General features: G+C 37.9%; 1 protein-coding gene across 1 annotated transcript in view; it reads left to right on the top strand.

The window, feature by feature from the left end:
- Window positions 1–2,689: 2,689 nt before the first annotated feature.
- The window catches only part of LOC124718812, a 128,141-nt gene continuing 110,760 nt past the window's right edge, over window positions 2,690–20,070 (top strand). Inside the window, exon 1 of the mRNA XM_047244431.1 lies at window positions 2,690–2,940. Coding sequence (XP_047100387.1) covers window positions 2,798–2,940 — 143 coding nt within the window. The 5' untranslated portion in view covers window positions 2,690–2,797. The remainder of the gene's footprint in view (window positions 2,941–20,070) is intronic.

Consider the following 20,070-nt stretch of genomic DNA (forward strand, 5'->3'; position numbering starts at 1 on the left):
GTAAAGAATAGAAGGGGCGATCCAAAAGATAAAGTGTTAGATGTTTTCTTTCTTTTTTTTTCTTTTTTTTAATTAGTCATATTCCCAGTGAGCGATTTAACATGAACTGAAACTTTATGGTATATTTTTATCCTTAAATAAGGTATCCTTTATGTACCACACTGAGATCTTTTTTAACTACGTGAATATCATGTTTACTTTTAGTATAAGCAGTGTTTGATTTGTAAATTGTAGGAGTATTGTTCACAATTCTCATTAGTGAAAAAATGTGTTGACATAGCAAGGTGAGGATCTCTAGTTGTTTGAATAAACTTCTCCAAGAGCATCTGGGATGCACACTTATCATAATTTCAATGGCCCTCCTAAGTGCAATAAAGACTTCTTTTGCTTGTGACTGGTTTCCCCAGAAGGTGATACCAAATATCATAAGTGAATGGAAATATCCAATGTATGCAGTTTTGATTGTTTCCAAGTTACAGACAGATGCAATTGAGTGAATGGACTGGAAAGACAAGGTTAGAATAATTAGTGTGTATGAGGTTTTTAAACATCCTGCAGTCCATACACATACATAATGGGAAGAAGCCCTAATGTGTGATACAATGAGAGGTACCCTTTGTCAAACAGTTTACAGTAGTTTGCAGAGTGTTTGTGACTGGATTGAGGATTTTTTTTGGTAGGGAGGACACAGCATATTATCTTGGATGGAAGTTCATCGAGCAAATGCATATTTAACTTTGGGTGTGCCACAGGGAAGTATGCTGGGACCCTTGCTGTTCATGTTGTATATTAATGACTTTGCAGACAATATAATAGTAACCTCAGATTTTTTGCAGCTGATGCAGTTATCTGTACTGTCTGAACGAACCTGCTCAAATATTCAGTCAGATCTTGATAAAATTTTCAAGTGGTGCCGAGATTGGAAACTTGTTTAAATGTTCAGTAATTTAAAACTGTGCATTTCACAAAACGAAAAATGCAGTGTCCACAAGGATTCTTCCTGCGCTCCATATGTGAACTGAACGGTTAGAAACACTTATAACTGCTAAATTGGGGCCACCCTCCGCCATGTACTTCACTGTGATTTAAAGAGAGTAGATATATGTATGTAGACACAGACTATGAACGCCTACACAGTACAATGAGAATGCTCACAGTAACTACCTACTGATTTGAAGGGTATTTATTTAAAAATGTCCACGTGTTGTGCTATTGCTGTGACTTGTTATGTGTAGTTTATGACTTTGGACATAACTTCAGATATCAGAGTAGACTACAATCAAATGATATTGTAACGTTTAAGGAATATTAAATTATTATCTGTACAGTGATGTTTCAATAGCGTTGTATACATTAATAAAACGAGGTCGTATTTTGCGACCAGATACCTGACTGACAACGCCTGGCAAACTTTCGTCACAATATGGTATATCCTTCAGAGTTACGTTCTTGAGAGATGTCTCACTGATGTTGGAGAATTTGGCGTAAGAATAATACGACGTATTTGTGACGTCAGGCATTTTAACTTCGTTTACTTTACGAAAACTGGGGTCTTGTTTCCGATTGACAGCAGCAACCGCGTACAAATTTGAATCGTTCGTGCGACACCAAATAAAAGTAAGGTGATACGGCAAAGTCTGATATCGTATACTATTAATCTTTTGTTTCATAAGTCGATCATACCACACTGTGATGTTGATTATGCCCCAATAGAGTTACGTAAAGGGTACCATGGAAACATCAACAACCCGATACAGTATTACGCTGAATAAGGCTTCTAAAGCCTTGCTACCAAACAATGTTCATTAGGAATCAAATGTAATTTTACGAAGTTGAAAGTGTTATACTACAAAACTATTAAGATATCTAGAAAGTCTAAAGTGCGATAAGATTTTGGCGGATGCAAAGCAAAAACACTTAAATACTGCGTAAAGTTTGTGTACTGTCACTGCATATGAGCCCATTCTAACGATACTGAGTTTATTTCCTACTCTAAACCTTTCCTCCTATACTGAAATAATGTCCTTGCCGACATAAAAGCTTTTCGAAGATCAACTTAATTCAGTCTCTTCTGTTCCATTGTCAACAGAGTAAACCAATGACTGAATTAAAGCAGCTAATACACTCGTGCTGCCTAAAGACTGTAGTTCTGAAGGTGCGTTATTGTTTTGCAACAGTGCCTCAAAAAACAGTTTTGTTGAGAACTACATCACTCATTACCTTCACAATCAAATCTAAACATTTAAGTGTACAGGTGATATCTCTTGTGGTCGTCGATATAAATGAAACCGATGAGAAATTAGCTGATAGGAAATGCACCTTGTTGCATAAATATGTAGTACTAAAGCTATTTTCATACAAACACATTTCATTTTTAGCGCCAGCGTGGACGCAGGAACTTATGACAGCATCATCGTTGCCATGGAAATTATGACAGCTGCTGGTCGCTATGGTTACTGCAGCTCACTGGAAGATAACGAACTTGGAAGGTTGAACACATTGGGAGGGATACGGACTCCAACAAAGATCGAATATTTATGACGCTTATATACGGACAAGAATGTGATACTGAAATACAAAAAGTTGTTTCCCATTGGTTTCTGTGAGCCTCCAGTCTGATTACTTGAACTACGATTTCCAGAGATTATATATGTTGATTTGCCAAGAATATTCTTGGGTGTTCTGCTGTCGCATGTGTTGTCTGAATCGTTGGAGTTTTGCGTCGCGGTGTTCGCTGGCGTGCGTGAACTTGTCAATTTTTCAAGGCTAGGTGAACTGTTATTGTTCACGACTCAGAATGGATGAGGAGGGGGAGGTTAGAAATTCGAAAAAACAAACATTGCTAGAGAAATACGATATTCCTGTTGAGCATCTAAACTTCGAGTATGTGGAGAAGTGTAATGATGAGAAAGAGCTAGAAAAGATAGTGAAGATATTAAGGTGAGAAAGAAAAACTGCCCCATTTTTGTCAAATACAGCACGTTTTTCAGTTTATGACAGTTTGTGCAACAACTTATTAACAAATACTCACTAGCCTTCACCATTCGATTTCAGAATACAAGTCCTAGAATTACTTGAATATAACACTGATAAAGCCATAGAAAAGTAAAATAATTTCAGTGTTTATATGTGGGACGCATTGTTTCTTTGTCTCTTTTTACGGAAGTAAAGGGTTACGACAAAACTGTAATTATTTATGTAGTAATAAATGACGCAGTTCAATACGTATCGTAGAGCGCCATAACATGTAGCTTTCTGTATGTTTTGCGGGTTTCGGAGAATGAAGATTTGGGTGTAGAGTGAGAAAGAGTAATTAAGTATTTGTCAATGGACAAACGACAACACTTTATTCACTTATAGAAACCACTATATTAGTTCGGGTGTTTTTCCCGAAAGAAATTGCACAGGGTGAAATTTTAATACCATCCTCACTTTGAACTGCACAATTTTCTGTTATTGCTCACGCTTGATTAATAGCAACTAGTAATTTCACGAAATTCACGACAATAACTCTTCGGCTGTAACAAGATTTGGAAATCAAATTTTGAACGATGAAATTTCCCCAACAAGGCTTAGTCTGCACCATTGAGCACCATGCTGAACTGGGGCTGGAGCTTAGATAGCTGTCTTTAACAGGTTATAATCTACCAAAACGACTCTCAGGCAATAATGCAAATTTTTATACAGTGCCTCTCAATTACTCTGACTGATCCTCACATTCGGTCTTCTGCAGACTTACCATATAGTTTTATAAGCTTAGTAGTAGTAACAACAACAACAACAGTAATAATAATAATAATAATAATAATAATAATAATGCAATTTGCCCTCTCAAACCTGATGTTTTATATTTTTCACTAGCACTGTACACACCAGAGGCAATGAGTAAATTCTTTACACCAAAATGAATACATTTTATACTCTTTAGAAATAAAATGTGAGGTAAATTCAGCCATGCTGTTTTAAATGAGACACAAAGTATTATGAATATGATGTACATAAATCACACTTCAAGTGACGAAAGGAAGAGGGCTGTGGGGGGTGGGGGCAGGCGCTACGTAATTTTTACTTCGCTGGAGAAATTGACATATGTTTTTGTCATTGTATAATTTGATCCCTCCTGTGGTCGAGTGTCTCAGAATTTTATGTAGTGTAGTCTGTTTAATTTTATTCATAGTGGTATATTTATCAATTCATTTTATTTTTTTCTAATTGTGACTGGTTGTTAATGTTAAATTTTGCTAAGACTTAATGTGGCTGTTTAGTATGCTTGGTTGTTAAACAGTTTTCTGCAGGATCTTGCTAATCTCATATGAAATTCATCAAATATCCTAACTTTGACACTGCATCAGTCAGTATCTATATAGAGAACAGACTTAAATTAAAGGTCAACTGAAGAATGGGATGGAAGTCATCATCTTTGAACAATGATTTCATATTTTAGTGATAGATATTAATTTGTTTAATTTCGAACCATACATAATAAATCGGTTATCTTCTGTGGCAAAGCCTCATAATCACAAATAGAAATAAATGAATGTGTTGTTCAGAGACAGATTTTTGGATGATTACCACAGCCCTCGACTTGAGAATTTCCTGTTACACAATTTATGTTCTAAAAGGGTTGCTCTACTGAGGATGCTAAATGTTGTGAAGGGGTCATTCCACATCAAGGGGACCAGGGGTCCCCACTCGACCATCTCAAAATCTTATGAAATTTGATGTGAAGCTTGTATATGGTCTTAGATGGTTATATACCAAATGTCAGTCCTATATCTTCAGTGGTTGAATTTTTAGGGGTTTTTAAAGAGTGGTATGAAGGTACAAATCTCCAAAGTTTGCCAAGGTTTTTTAGAAGTTCTAGAAAATATTTAGTCATTTGCTTTAGTATACATAGACACAATTCTATGTTGACTCACACCATGGCAAAAATTTGGGATTTAGCCACACCTAAATACAGATACAAGCATCCAAAGTGGCAAAAAAATTTGTCGCGCTATTCTGAGAGCCAAGGTGTGACAGACTACTGCTATGCTACCGTTCATATGAACCAGTCACACCCAAACTTCAGAGGTTTATTCCTATCTGTGATGTCTATATATGGATCAAATTTAATTAACAATGGATGCCTAGATGAAAAGATATGCATCTGCAAATTTGGCTAAAATTTTGTACATGCAGGATAGTGCGTCTGCAGGGACTTATCCCTTGCACGCTCCCCGTGAGATCCACATTCCCCGAACTCGTACGGGACTTGGTAGATTAATCTGCCACGAGTAATGAGTATGATGGGCAAACATCTATTAGGCACACTACGAATGTAGTGTTGTGGACATGTTGGGAATGTGGATCTCACGGGGAGCGTGCAAGGGATAAGTCCCTGCAGACGCACTATCCTCTGTGCCCGTGGTGGCTCAGATGGATAGAGTGTCTGCCATGTAAGCAGGAGATCCCAGGTTCGAGTCCCGGTCGGGGCACACATTTTCAACATGTCCCCAATGAAGTGTATCAACGCCTGCTTGCAGCTAGGGTGTCTATTTAATTATCATTTTAATTCTCAATATTTGTCTGTAAATATGCTATTAACTTTATTTGAGAGGCATGAAAAGCAGTGGTATCATGACACAGTTGCTGATCATACAAATGCTAATACTCTGACATTCATTGCACCAAAAATGACAACAAATCGATGTAATGTTTCCCCACTACTCTTCCAGTGAAATCCTTGCACAGCATCTTGGACAAATAATGAATAATTCTCAGCAAAATCCATCACTATAATTAATTTTTTGCAAGATTTCTGTGTTGTTTTGACACAAAGTGATGACTTCTTAAACCCATAATTTTCAGAATCAGTGCATCCATGAAATCTTAAACTGTTCTGACACGTTTCTGATGTGTGTCTGTCAGTATGGACCCATTGCTTGTATTCCATTGTTTCTTCAGGGTCACAGTCTTTAAAAGCATCTTCAAGAAAAGCCTCTAGTTGCATTTTTATTGGAAATTCCTCACAATGTTGCAGCATACAATCTTTTGATTCCAAACTGCATACAGATTTTTTCATGAAATTCTTGCAGTCATCATGGATGGATGTTACTGAAGCCAACATTAATTTGACAATTTGATGAATTGCACATACATATACTGAATGTAATCCAGAAGCACCAACTGTTATACACCATTTTGGGTTGAGCTCACAAAATTTTGAGAAGCTCAGTAGATTTCCGTATTTCATCATGGATGGATGTTACTGAAGCCAACATTAATTTGACAATTTGATGAATTGCACATACGTATACTGAATGTAATCCAGAAGCACCAACTGTAATACACCATTTCGGGCTGAGCTCACAAAATTTTGAGAAGCTCAGTTGATTTCCATATTGCTTAAATAAGCAATGAACATTTCTTACATGTTACAAAGGCGCAGCAGGCGTTTCTGTTTTCCCCATTTATTCTTACTGCAACACAATCCTTTTTGTGTGGACATAAACGAGAAAACTCAACATCTTCAAAAAAAATGAGAAAATTTTGTTTTACTTCATATTGAGTTTTTTCCCTTTTCAGTTTGCAGGTGTTACCAAAATCCCATCTTCCATCTTTAGTTCCCTAGCCTTCTTCACCATTTTGATTGAAACAGAAAATTCTTTCGCGTTTTTTTTTTAATAGTTCAGCTATTTGGGGCAGGGTCAAAATTTGAACTTTACTGCAATTGCTTGAAGTCTGAAGCTTAATCTCACATTCTTCGATCAAGATGTCCATATCTTTACATTTTTGGCACTCTTCCATTTGTATTTGAGCAATATCTACTTGGCTCACACCAGCAGCTATGGAAATTACCTTATTAATGCTGCCTTGGGCTTTCAGAACTTTGCGCTTTATATATCTCATTGAATCCCTTTTGCTGATGCATTGAACCTCTAATTGTGACACTCCAAATGATGATAATGAAGTATTAGCAGTCAAGCAAGCATCAGCAACATCCATGTCTTCAGTGGATGGTGATTTTTGCTTATCCTGGTGGGATGATTCTTTTTGGGCCACTTCATGTCTTCATTTGGTACAAATTTTCTGACCAGGTATAAAAACTTCATTAGCCAGTAACTGCAACCATATTAGACACTGCAAAGGTTATGGATGTTGAAGGCTTCTCGGTTACATGTTTTTCTTTACCAGGTCTTTATGAAGTCTTTTGCAGGAATTTGAATTTTGTCATCAACAAGGCATTATGGCATGAATAAATTTGGACATTTTCAGTAAAATCAAGCCCTACTTATGTTGTAGAAGCTCCTTGTCCACTGATGACATTTCTTTAACTGATTGTAGTCGACTTCTACCATAATAGAATGTTGATGTCTTATGACAGTCAGCTCCATCTGATCCACCAAAGTAGCAGGATGCAAGGGTTTCTTGGTTTATTTTATACAATAGTTTATTAATCTATAACAAGCAATTTTGAAAGCTTATGAATGCTGGTTTGAAGCACAGCAGATTCAGTCTTGTTTGTATATAAAATATACAAATTGGTGTATCAAACATATTGTTTTAGTGCTTACCTGCAGCTACAACAATGTTATTGTTTATTCAGATATTGAGTGCTCAACACTACGATTATCCAATGTCAATGTCAAAGATCACGCCACACAGAAGACTGACACTGTGAAAACTGCCAATAATGAAAGCAACAACTGTAAGTGCTGATTCAGCAATGTATCACTGCTGAGAGGCTTCGCAAACTACTGCTGCTTTATAATGCTGATGGAAACTGAATGATAATGCGTATCTGCACCACCACGCATTGTAGGGTTAAAACGGCCTAAAGCAACATAGCGTTCCATTATGATCTCTTGGATTTTATAATTTGAAGAGCATTTTCGGAGGTTTTATTGTATCTACATTCTACACTGTAAAATAATGTAAAAACACTTCCTATTAGCATAGTTACAGTCCCCACAGTCAAATCTTATACTATTAAAAAACAGTACAATTACACATTTTATGATTTACAGTTTCAAATTATATTAATTTTTTGTATTGCTTAATCGTCCATTTTCCCTACTTTTGATAGGTATTCTTACTCAACAATATGAAAGATCTAGAAATTAAACAATGTAGCTTTGAAAGCTTAAAGCATGCTCTTTCCAGCTGCGGCAAGAACAAAAGGATTTCACAAGACACAGTTGAGATACTGCCGCCCAAAAATACTATAAAATTTGCACTTAGAAAATTTTGGCTAACTTTGCAGATGCATATCTTTTCGTCTAGGCATCCAATGTTAATTAAATTTGATCCACATATAGACATCATACGTAGGAACAACCCTTTGAAGCTTTGGTGTGACTGGTTCGTATGAAAAGTAGCACTGGTCGGTCACACCTTGGCTCCCAGAATTGCGCGATGGATGTTTTAGCCACAGAGGCTTGTATCTATCCCTAATTTTTGCCATGGTGTCTATATATATTACAGCAAATGACCAAATGTTTTCTAGAACTTCTAAAAAAAGTCTAGCAAACTTGGCAGATTCGCACTTTCGTATGTGATGCGAAGGTGAGTAGGCTCTCTTTGAAAGCCCCCAAAAATTCAACCACTTAAGATGTTGTTGTTGTTGTTGTTGTTGTTGTTGTTGTCTTCAGTCCTGAGACTGGTTTGATGCAGCTCTCCACGCTACTCTATCCGGTGCAAGCTTCATCTCCAAGTACCTACTGCAACCTACATCCTTCTGAATCTGCTTAGTGTATTTATCTCTTGGTCTCCCTCTACGATTTTTACCCTCCACGCTGCCCTCCAATACCAAATTGGTGATCCCTTGATGCCTCAGAACATGTCCTACCAACCGGTCCCTTCTTCTAGTCAAGTTGTGCCACAAACTTCTCTTCTCCCCAATCCTATTCAGTACTTCCTCATTAGTTATGTGACCTACCCATCTAATCTTCAGCATTCTTCTGTAGCACCACATTTCGAAAGCTTCTATTCTCTTCTTGTCTAAACTATTTATCGTCCATGTTTCACATCCATACATGGCTACACTCCATACAAATACTTTTAGAAACGACTTCCTAACACTTTATACTCAATGTTAACAAATTTTTCTTCTTGAGAAACACTTTCCTTGCCATTGCCAGTCTACATTTTATATCCTCTCTATTTTGACCATCATCAGTTATTTTGCTCCCCAAATAGCAAAACTCCTTTACTACTTTGTGTCTCATTTCCTAATCTAATTCCCTCAACATCACCCGACTTAATTCGACAACATTCCATTATCCTCGTTTTGCTTTTGTTGATGTTCATCTTATACCCTCCTTTCAAGACACTGTCAATTCGGTTCAACTGCTCTTCCAAGTCCTTTGCTGTCTCTGACAGAATTACAATGTCATCGTCGAACCTCAAAGTTTTTATTTCTTCTCCATGGATTTTAATACCTACTCCGAACTTTTTATTTGTTCCCTTTACAGCTTGCTCAATATACAGATTGAATAACATCAGGGATAGGCTACAACCCTGTCTCACTCCCTTCCCAACCACTGCTTCTCTTGTCCCTCGACTCTTATAACTGCCATCTGCTTTTGGTACAAATCGTAAATAACCTTTCGCTTCCCATATTTTATCCCTGCCACCTTCAGAATTTGAAAGAGTTCCAATAAACATTGTCAAAAGCTTTCTCTATGTCTACAAATGCTAGTAACATACCACTGAAGATAGTGGACTGAAATCTCGTATGTAACCATAAAAGACCATATAGAACCTTTCACACCAAATTTCATTAGATTTGTAGATGGTAGAGTGGGGACACTTTTTAAATTCAGTCCCTTTGACTAGAATGACCCAAAGGAGTCCCAAAGGGTTTGATTTTGGGTTCACTTCTATTTCGTATGAATGCATATGACCTTCCACTTAATTCAACGAGCAAAGTTGGTACTTTTTGCAGACGATACTACTGTTATAGGAAATACCATTAGAGCAAGGCTACAAAAGAGATGGTGATTGATATTCTCCAAGGAATTATTGAGTGGTTCCCTGAAAATGGACTCTCCCCAAACACTCTACTTTCAGTTCTGCACAACAAATAGTTATACCAATAATTGATGTAGCATACAAGCAGGAGTCAGTAGCCAGTGTACAGTGCCCCAAGTTTTTGGATGTACATATTGATGAAAATTTGAACTGGAAGAAGAAAATTACTGAGCTTCTCAATTGATAATGTTCAGCTACTTTTGCTCTTCAAATAATTGCTGATCTTGGAAACAAACATATCAGCCTAGAGACATTTTTGCAAATTTCCATTCAGTCTTACCGAATCATTCTCTGGGGTGACTCATCACTTATAAAGGAAGTGTTGATTGCACAAAAGTGAGCAGTAAGAATAATATGTGGTTTTCACCTCATGGACGTACTCTTCAAGGTACTGCGTCCTCACAATACGTGTATTCGCTAATGAAATTTGTCATAAATAATCCACCACAATTTGAGAGCAGTGTTGTTTGTGCCTAGAGCTCTAGAGGGAAAAGTGACCTTTATTACCCATTATAAAAGCTGCCAGTGGCTAAGAGAGGAATTCAATATACAGCAGCAAAAATTTTTGATCACTTGCCCAAAAACATAAAATGTCTGACAGATAGGTAGCAAAGCAAGTTTTGAATCTAATTTAAAATCATTTCTCCTGGACAACTCTTTCTATTTGATGGACAAATTTTGATTTAAAAACTGGTAGTTAGTAAAAAAAAGTGTAGTTGCTTGTGTAGGACTAAAATAATAATGTGTTCATTAATGTTAACACTAATCGTGTATACGTAGCCTGTAGACCGACTTGTTCCACATCATTTTGATAAAAGAATTGTTCAAGTGATCCACGCAACATGCAAGTATCAGTAAATGTTTCGGGCATACTGCTTGTTCCAGGCTTGACCTTTGGCACCCACTTTGTCTTGAGAGGTTTGGTCCACTGGATAGCTCTACATGTTTGATTGTACCATTAAAAAACAGAGATGAGAATTTTCCTCATTGCTTTTTTCCATTCTCTGTTATTTATCCCTTCCAAAGCCTGTTTGATATCAGTTTTCTTGCAAGTAGTAAGTAAAATGTCAGGACATTCGTTGGGTTTTGGTTAACTTCCTGACCTTTGATGTTTAATCCCTAGTTGAACTACAGGATCCATGTTTTAATTCCCTTGTTCCTTGTCTTGAGCTTCAGTTTTCATTGGATCACTGTCAAAACTATAAAACAGTTAATTATTGCTAACTAATTGAATTTCTTCTTCAGTGTGTGAAGTATTGATGTAATGAAGCACTGCTTCTCATTTAAATCCTGAGACATTGGTGATCTTAGGTTAGAAAGTTCTCCTCCACCAAGAAATTTAGATTGCTGCTGACAAATTTCTGGCAAGTCTTTCTATCAATGAATGAATAGCCTTTGGTTGCCTGGCAGTAGCCTACAGACGTCAACTTCTGTGACTTCTTATCCCACTTCTTGCAGTGGGATTGTGGAGAAATGTGAACCATTGCACTGCAAACAGAATTAATCTGGTGTGATAAAGGAGGCTTATTCTTATACCAAAATGCATGTGACATTTTATATGGGGTGGAGAAATAATACTCCACAGATGTGTTGGCATTGAACTTCGTGGTATGGGCTTTTTCAGCCAATGTTTGATTAGCTCTCTCAGCAACATCATTTCGCTTGCAGTATATCATGCATCTGTAATGGTCTGTTCACGTGTATATTTTACAAACCCCGTTGATTACAAATTTTACCTTCTTGCTCCTTGAAGCAGTTGCAGAAATACCGTGGCCTAGTTATTTTGCCTTCGGACTCCTTTTTTTGCATTGCAATGCCTGCATCAGCCTCGAAAGTGATTTAAGAAGCCAGCTGTTGCTGAATGGTTTCCATTACAATGAATACATTGCATTTTTACAGTTGGTTACACTCAAAGTTATAAAACAATTGCCTTGTGCAGCATCCCTTGTATGTCCTTACTGTCAACCAACCGACTGACTTAACTGCCTAGAGATTTCAACAGTCAAGTCTCCAAGTCCCTGGGGATTCCGTGTCAGAGAGTAGCTCGTAGGAGGGAAGTAACCATCATGGAATAATAACTTGCTGCAGGAAGTGCTGTAACATGCCGACATATCCCTGCCTCCTGCCCCGTTTCGCAGATATACTGCATTCACCACAGCACACATTGCATGTACAAACAAAACAAAAATTCTGTGCACACATACCTAAAACATTAAAAAAGAAAATTCATTTTTAAAAGTCGCTGGTGTCATTTGTCAGATTGAAAGGGTAAGGTGTAGCACATAACTTGAAGCCAAAACGAACTGTTACACCTTGGGCTGTGGATTGTATCGTTTTGGAAGCTGATTGACGATACCTTCCGAAGTTGGAGATCTTTTTAGTTCATCATTGACATGTTCTTCTCTATTGTAAGACTGCAACTTCTCAATATTTTTGCCCGTCTGCTTTTCCACTGTGAGTTCAAAGTTTCTAATGTCTGTGTAACCTCAGATATTTTCTTCAAAACATAGACAAACTTGCACCTTGAAAAATGAGAGAAAGTAAAGCTCTCCACTAATAGATGCTGTGCCCATTAGCCCACACAAATCTGGATGCACTAAGTCCAAGATGTTTTTAGAATACCCTTTGCTAGTTTTGATTGGAAGCTGTGACTATTTTTCCTTGATGCACAACTCATCACAATGTCCTCATTTAATCATTTTGAAACCTGCACTATCTTCAGTATATTTTCCCAGTTCATATGAGGGGTGTTTGAAAAGTCCATGCAAAGTCAAAGACATGGCACCATCGGTGCGTATCGAGATTATGTTTAGTTAGTTGCATCTTTGGAAAGAACGCACACCAAGTTTCAGCCATATTGGTCAATTTCTTTGTGTTTGGCATGGAAGTCAAGTGATTGTCAAAAAATGGGCGAAGAAGAATTTCATGTGGTGATTAAACATTACTTTATGAAAGACAAAATGCGTAGAAGACTAAAGAGAATCTTGATAGACATTACGGTGACTCTGCACCTACGATTGTAACAATTTGAGTGGTTTCAAAATTTTTGGAATGGCCATATGGGCATAAGTGATGCTGAATGTTCTGGACGCCCTGTGGAGGGATCATTGGTAAAATCCATGATATGGTGATGGATGACAGAAGACTTAAGGTGCATGAGATTGCTAGTGCTGTAACATGAATGGGTACATAATATTTTGCATAAACATTTGGACATGAGAAAGCTATCCGCAAGATGGGTTCCACGATTGCTCACGCTTGACCAAAAACGGAATTGGGTGAAGTGTTGCAAGGGTGGTTTACAGCTGTTCAGGAAGTATCCGCAGGACTTTAAGCATCGTTTTGTCACTGTGGATGAAACATGGATAAATTACTATAATCGTGAGACCAAACAACAATCTAAACAATGGGTTACCAAGGGAGAATCTGCACCAAAAAAGGTGAAGACCAGTCCTTCGACCACAAAGGTTATGGCAACTGTCTGTCGGGATTCGCAAGGGATAATCCTCATCAACTATCTGGAAAGGGTAAAATTAGTACAGGTGCATATTATTCATCATTATTGGACCATTTGAAAACAGAGCTGGAAGAAAAATGCCGACGATTAGACTGCAAAAAATTCCTTTTCCATCACGACAATGCACCAGCACACACCTCAGCAGTTGTGGTCGCAAAATTAATGGAAATAAGATTCCAACTCGTTTCACATCCCCCTCCATTCTCCAGTATTGGCTCCCTCGGACTACTATTTGTCCCCCAATTTGAAGAAATGACTGGAGGGACAAAGATCTTATTCAAATGAGGTGAGGTGGTGATTGCAGCAACTAACAGATGTTTTGCAGACTTGGACTATTCCTATTATTCAGAAGGGATCAACAAATTAGAACAGCATTGGACAAAGTGTGTAAGTCTAAAAGGAGACTGTCGAAAAATAAAAAAAGGTTTACCCCAAACACGTAAGTAGTTTTTATTTTTGCATGGACTTTTCAAACGCCCCTCGTACATCCTGGACTGTAGTTTCATAGGAATCTGCTGCCTTTTGTGTCACAGCATTTTCATTTCACTCGTATTCAGGCAGTAGATGCCATTCTTAGGTGACACTTTGGCAGTTACTTCTATTCACGACTGTACCAGCCTGCATTAGATATGAATTTACCTTTCTTATTTATTCTCCTCATCTTGTACCCTAAATTTCAACAAAAATGTCTTCCCATCCAGATTTGTATCTAATTGTAGGGTCACCACATGTGAGGCTCCAGCAGGAGGAAATTGTGTGTGTTCTGGTCCTGCAAGACACTTGTGCACTTGTAATCTTCCAAATGTAGACATTCTGGTGTTACTAAAGTTTGCTACAATGAGTAACTGAGGACTCTCATATGACAAACAGGTATATTGCCATATTTAAGTACATAGACCTTTTCAGCTGACAGGTTTTCATATGACCCACTTTATCTCCTTGCCAAAAACAACATTTTTTGTTTTGTTTATTATTGTTAACATTTTTCCAAGGCAGGCCCCTGCTTGAGGTATTTCATAGAATGATGTACAGCAGTAGAGTGTCTGCTGCACTTGTGGTGATGTCAGAGCATTTATTGTTGTGTCTACAACACTGTACGAAGGCCAATGAACACTTCAAACAGAAATTATGAAACACACGCAGAAACTTAATCTCATATTTTACCTAGATAAATAATTATCAAAATAGAAACCTTACTTAATGATTATTCATGTTATGTCAAACATTATAATCTGTAACATTTATTCATTCATATTCGGTGCTGAGAGTACAGAAATTTTAAATCCAAGAAGACATTCATTGGAGTCTCCTCAAACCAAAACTTCAAAAATCCTCTACGCTTACACCCTTTGCTCACAGTTTTACTGAGAGCAAATTTACAGCTATGTTTGGGATATGAAAGAAATTCCATGCTTCTGCTTACACTGTTTTATCACCAGTACACGAGGTCAGATCAACACTTCCAGAAGTCCCTGGTACTAAGCCCTCGCATCCCGTGTTGACCACAGAGCTATTACATGACTCGATATTACGAAGTTTCCTTTTACCATTAGTTAACCAAGTCGAGGCACGGTAATCTAAATACCACATCTCTTTCATGATACTGAGTTTTCTAGCTACATTTCCTTTGCGATTATTTTTTGATGAGAGTCCACCTTTTTTTTACAAACTTTGTATAAGAATATTTAGCAATATGATTTGGTTTCTTGCTTGTGTCGCATTTAATATTGCGTTTTGTATGACTTTATTTAACATTGACTCTTCATTTCCATTTGTATCTCCAAGTTTGACATCTTATAGTAGCTTTAATTTAGTAGACTCTCCAGTGATACGTGTGCGCTATTTTCAAGTGCCATATTTCATTTAACCTAGACACAGTCATTATGATTAGATTGCAGTAGTCATCTATCAACCTGAATTTATCAAATTTGGTAGTTGTTAATGTTCTGCCACTGTAAGTATGACTCAAGACCCTTAAGGAGTGCCATCGGAGATGCTGGCAATCGTGGGCGATTTCATCGCAATGAGCCAGTCGTTATTTTTTGCAGTTCATGTCTAACAAATGTAAACGGAATGAACCTCCCAATTCAAAGACCCTCCCAGCTGCACCACAGTGCCTTGTGTTTCATGTACTGAAGATGGTCAGTCCTTTGCAATGGTAAATCTGTTTCTTATTCAGTTGTCGTCCCTGTGAAATCCTGATCTCACCTACACAATGGCACTTTGCTTTTGGAGACTACTTGTCATTCTCGAGTACAACTGCTTTGCCACTTCACTTTTACACAGCTACCCTGCTCGTGTTAAGGCCCACAGAACTCTGAAGTCTACCTGTCGTGTTATTACACGAGGCTGCTCAATGGTCCGATCGAGGCAGGAATCCGAACAGATCTCTCCGATCAGGGTGTCATTGCGATCCATCGGATGATGGAAAAGGTAGATTCCTCCTTAGTGCCTACATGCACTCTTTTTCTCATCTTTGATACAGTGGTGCATCCATCCAAGGTCAAAGCATTCTATGAAGTTATCACAGTCTGACCGTACATTTCAAACCCGATGCGTTGCTACCAGTGTCACTGTTTTACCCTCACTCAACTGTCTTGTCAACACCCAGCCAAATGTGTAACGTGTAACTCGAAGCTCCCGTGCCGATCTCACACGATTCCTCCAGATGCTCCTGTCTTGTGCTGCCTTTTGTCAGATATTTACTCCCAATCTTTCACATATGCAGTGTCATTGCGCCAATTACTCCTTGTAGTCTTCCAGCACTTATTAAGTTTACTATCATTGGTTGTTGTGGTATCTTGTGGATTTCTATGTTGTGTCTTCTCTTCCAGCATTGTGATTCATTGTCATAATATGGACCAAAGATTTTTCTACAGACTTTATTCTAAAATACTTGTAAATTGTGGTGTTTTGTTTTCATTAGGCTCAAAGTTTCTGCCCCATAGATTAGAACTGGTCTGATGATTGTATTATATATCTTTTACTTTTCCTAGTCAGCAGTTTGGACCCTAAGAGATTTTGTATTGCATAATAGGCTCGGTTAGCATTTTGCAGTCACACTTTTATTTCTATCTTTCTCTGATTTTGTTCATCTGTCACTGATCCCAGAAATTTGAGCTGTTTAACACACTCAAATTTGTGTTCACCAACTATTAGATGCGATTGGTTATCCCATTGATCTCTACATCTTTGAACTATGATGTATTTTGTTTTCTCGTCATTTACTTTCAGGACAAGTCTTGATGCTTCTGTTGCAAGCTTCACAAATAATTGCCTAATCTCTACTTCACTGTTTCCAATGAGCACTATGGCATCTGAGTGTGCTGATACGCAGTACAGAAGGAAATATAATGTAAACTAATGTGAGAGATCTTGGTTACAACTAGAGAGGCTTTCAATAAGTAATGGAACACACTTTTTTTGTGGCCAATTTAAGCTGAAAAAATGCAGATTTTGTCGTGGGACATCTGGAATACTCCCTCTTCAGCCCTTATATTTGCATGTAAGTCAGATAGGTGGCAACAATATAGTAGCCTTCAAAATGGCATCTGTAACAAGGTATGTTCCAATCAGAGAGCTGCCATTGTTTCCATTGGCATAAAACAGCAGCATCGCTGATATTCATAGGTGCCTGCAGAATGTCTGCAGAGACCTGGCAGTGAAAAAAAGCATGGTGAGCTGTTAGGTGAGGAATTTATCAACATTGCAACAGTATTGCGCAGATCTGTCCAATCTCCTGTGTGTCGGCGGACTGTACACAGCTGTGACTTCTGCGATTTTGGAATGTGCAAATACTCTCACTCATTGTGTTCATTGTCACAAAAGTGCAAACGAGCTACTTCTCTACGACAGTGTGAGGTCTCTCACAAGTTTGTGCACTCGAGATGAGCTTCTTGAACTGTTCTTCTGTATCCACCCTACAGCTTGCATCTGGCTCAATGAAGGATGATCTCAGGGGAAGCAGTATGTGTATGATGAGGAGTTTGACGCAGCATGACGTCGCCTCCAATGTTGACCAGTACAGTGGTACCATTTGGGCATAAAGGCCCTCCCAGTGAGGTAGTGTAAGGCTGTTGCAGTGAATGGAATTATGTTGAAAAATAGTTTTGTAACCAAAGAGAGGAGAATAATGATTTATTGGAATCCTGAATAAAACCAATCTGCTTTAAGAAGGAAAAGTAGAAAAAAAAGTGTTGTGCGTATTGAACACCGCTCGCAGAAAGAAATATAGACTGACTAGTGGAATAAATATTGGAGGTGAAGGATTGAGGAAGGTAGAAAGTGCAAGTAATTGGAAAGTGTGACTGAGGAAAATGGAAGAAATGAGAGGGAGATCAGTGAATGTAGCAGACAGGCAGAAGCATTGCTGTGAAGTGTTAGGAGTCTGCTTTGGAACAAAGACATCTCACAAAGAGCAAGGAAGTTCTATATAGAAGTCACTGCATCCCAGTACTTGCCCTGTGCTTCTGGAACATGGGTAATGAAGAAAAGAGATGTAAAGAAATTACAGGTGCGTGAAATGAAATTCTGCAGAAGTAGGATAGGAGTAACAATGAAAGATAGGATGAGGAATGAAAGTATAAGGGAAATAGTGAAAGAGGAACCATTGCAGAGCAACACATTGGAAAACACAAACTCCATCCTAATGAGTTATGGTGTCTGTGACATTCTCAGTTTTGTCGAGCCCAAAGATGTTAATCTACACATTAGCTTTCATGATAAAATTTGTGTAAACAACTCTTTTGTAAAATAAAATACCAAGATGCATTGAAAATTAATTGACCTTCCACAAGAGCTAAGAACCTCTCTTAGCTATTTTTCAGATTCCAGAGTAATCACTGAAATGCTTTGTTGTGAAATGCGAAATAAGTATTTCAGACTAGTGTAGAAGTCACCAGTTACCAGCTAATGAAATGTTATAGCCAGCCTTTTCACTGCAGTTTTCTTAGCAGGAAATCTCACTTTGACCTCCTCCTGAAATTTGCGAACCATTCTTTGCTGTTACTTTGCATTTCTCGTACCTCTCTTATGTAGATACTTCTTTACCCACAGATGACTTTGTGTAATTTTTTTATTTGTTGCCTTTTCATCGTAATTAACACATCACAAACTCGCAAGCAAAGTAGGGGGTTCATAGCAGACTGCTTGTGCAGTGAGGCAGTGTGTGGACTCATGTTTGCCCGTGCCCATTTGTGTTCTTTCCACTAATTTTTGTGCATGCGTGAAGAGAGAGGCATCCTGTGAACTTGCATTTAGAGCATAGTATGTTGATGACATTCTTTTTGCCAGTATCTTTGTGTATTCCTTCCATGTTAACTGTCTATAAACATTAGCTAAATCTAAAAACTTTGTTACACAACTATGCTTTATCCTCAGCTATGCTTAATGTGACAGAAGTTGTTTTCCCTCTTTATGCTGAAGCATGTGTTGCTTATTTCTTTGTGTTCAGTGTGAATTTATTACATACTGCCCAATTACATTATTGAGGGGTTCATTTGCATTCTCTTATAGGCATTCCTGTGTTACATCAGTGACTAAGATGTTACCATCGCCAGGAAGAACAACTTTTTCTCCGTGTGTTATACTAACAACTTTTTCTCCGTGTGTTATACTAACAACTTTTTCTCCGTGTGTTATACTGTCTTGAAAGTTATTGATATTTATTAAGAACAGAACTGGGCCCAGTACCTTACCTCAGGGTAAACCTATGTTCGTGTGTGTCTTGTCTGACAATTATTGTACTAAAAATTTGTCAGCAGCATACACATTAACTATCTCTATCTTTTGCATTCTCTTTTCCAAATAAGATTGGAACCACTCATTTGCTATTCTTTTGCTCCTAATGCCTTTAACTTGTTCAATGGTATTACATGATCAACAGTGTCAAAAGCATTAGTCAAGTCTAAGAATCTGGTCACAGTGTTGTAATCATTGTCAGTGGCCTCTTGTACCACTTTTGTGAACTCTGTGATGGCCGATGATGTACTTCTTCCATTTGGGAAATCGAACTTTGTAAAAGTTTTGTACTTTTTTGTGTAATTCAGTAGTCTTATCTTTCATGATCATTGATTCGATTGTTTCTGAGAATGCTGGCAGCAGTGAGACTGTTCTTTAATTTCCAGTACACCCGTATTGCCTTTCTTTAGTAAGGGCCCAACTTGAGTGCCATAGGCACTCTGCTACACACACACTCAAATGCAACGCTCACACACGACTGCAGTCTAAGGCGAATGGAGTGTGGTTACAGTCAACTTTTTTTGCCAATTCGTAAGGATTTTTTTTTTACTCTACTCCAATCCTTGATTTGTATGTTATACTTCAGTATTCCTTTTCCAGTTTCATGTTCTGACACCCTACACTACTTGTATTTTATTTTGAGTTACTGTTACAGAGCAAAAATTTGTGATCTTTGTGGTAATTCAGGATTCAAACTCAACTCTCTGATAATAGCAGATGCTTATTTTTCTTATGAAAGTGGTTAATGGTTATTCTGTATGTGCAGTGTTTGTAGTTAATTATCAAGTGTTGTAGCATGC

Source organism: Schistocerca piceifrons, chromosome 10 (assembly GCF_021461385.2).
Source record: "Schistocerca piceifrons isolate TAMUIC-IGC-003096 chromosome 10, iqSchPice1.1, whole genome shotgun sequence".
In the NCBI taxonomy this organism is placed as follows: domain Eukaryota; kingdom Metazoa; phylum Arthropoda; class Insecta; order Orthoptera; family Acrididae; genus Schistocerca; species Schistocerca piceifrons.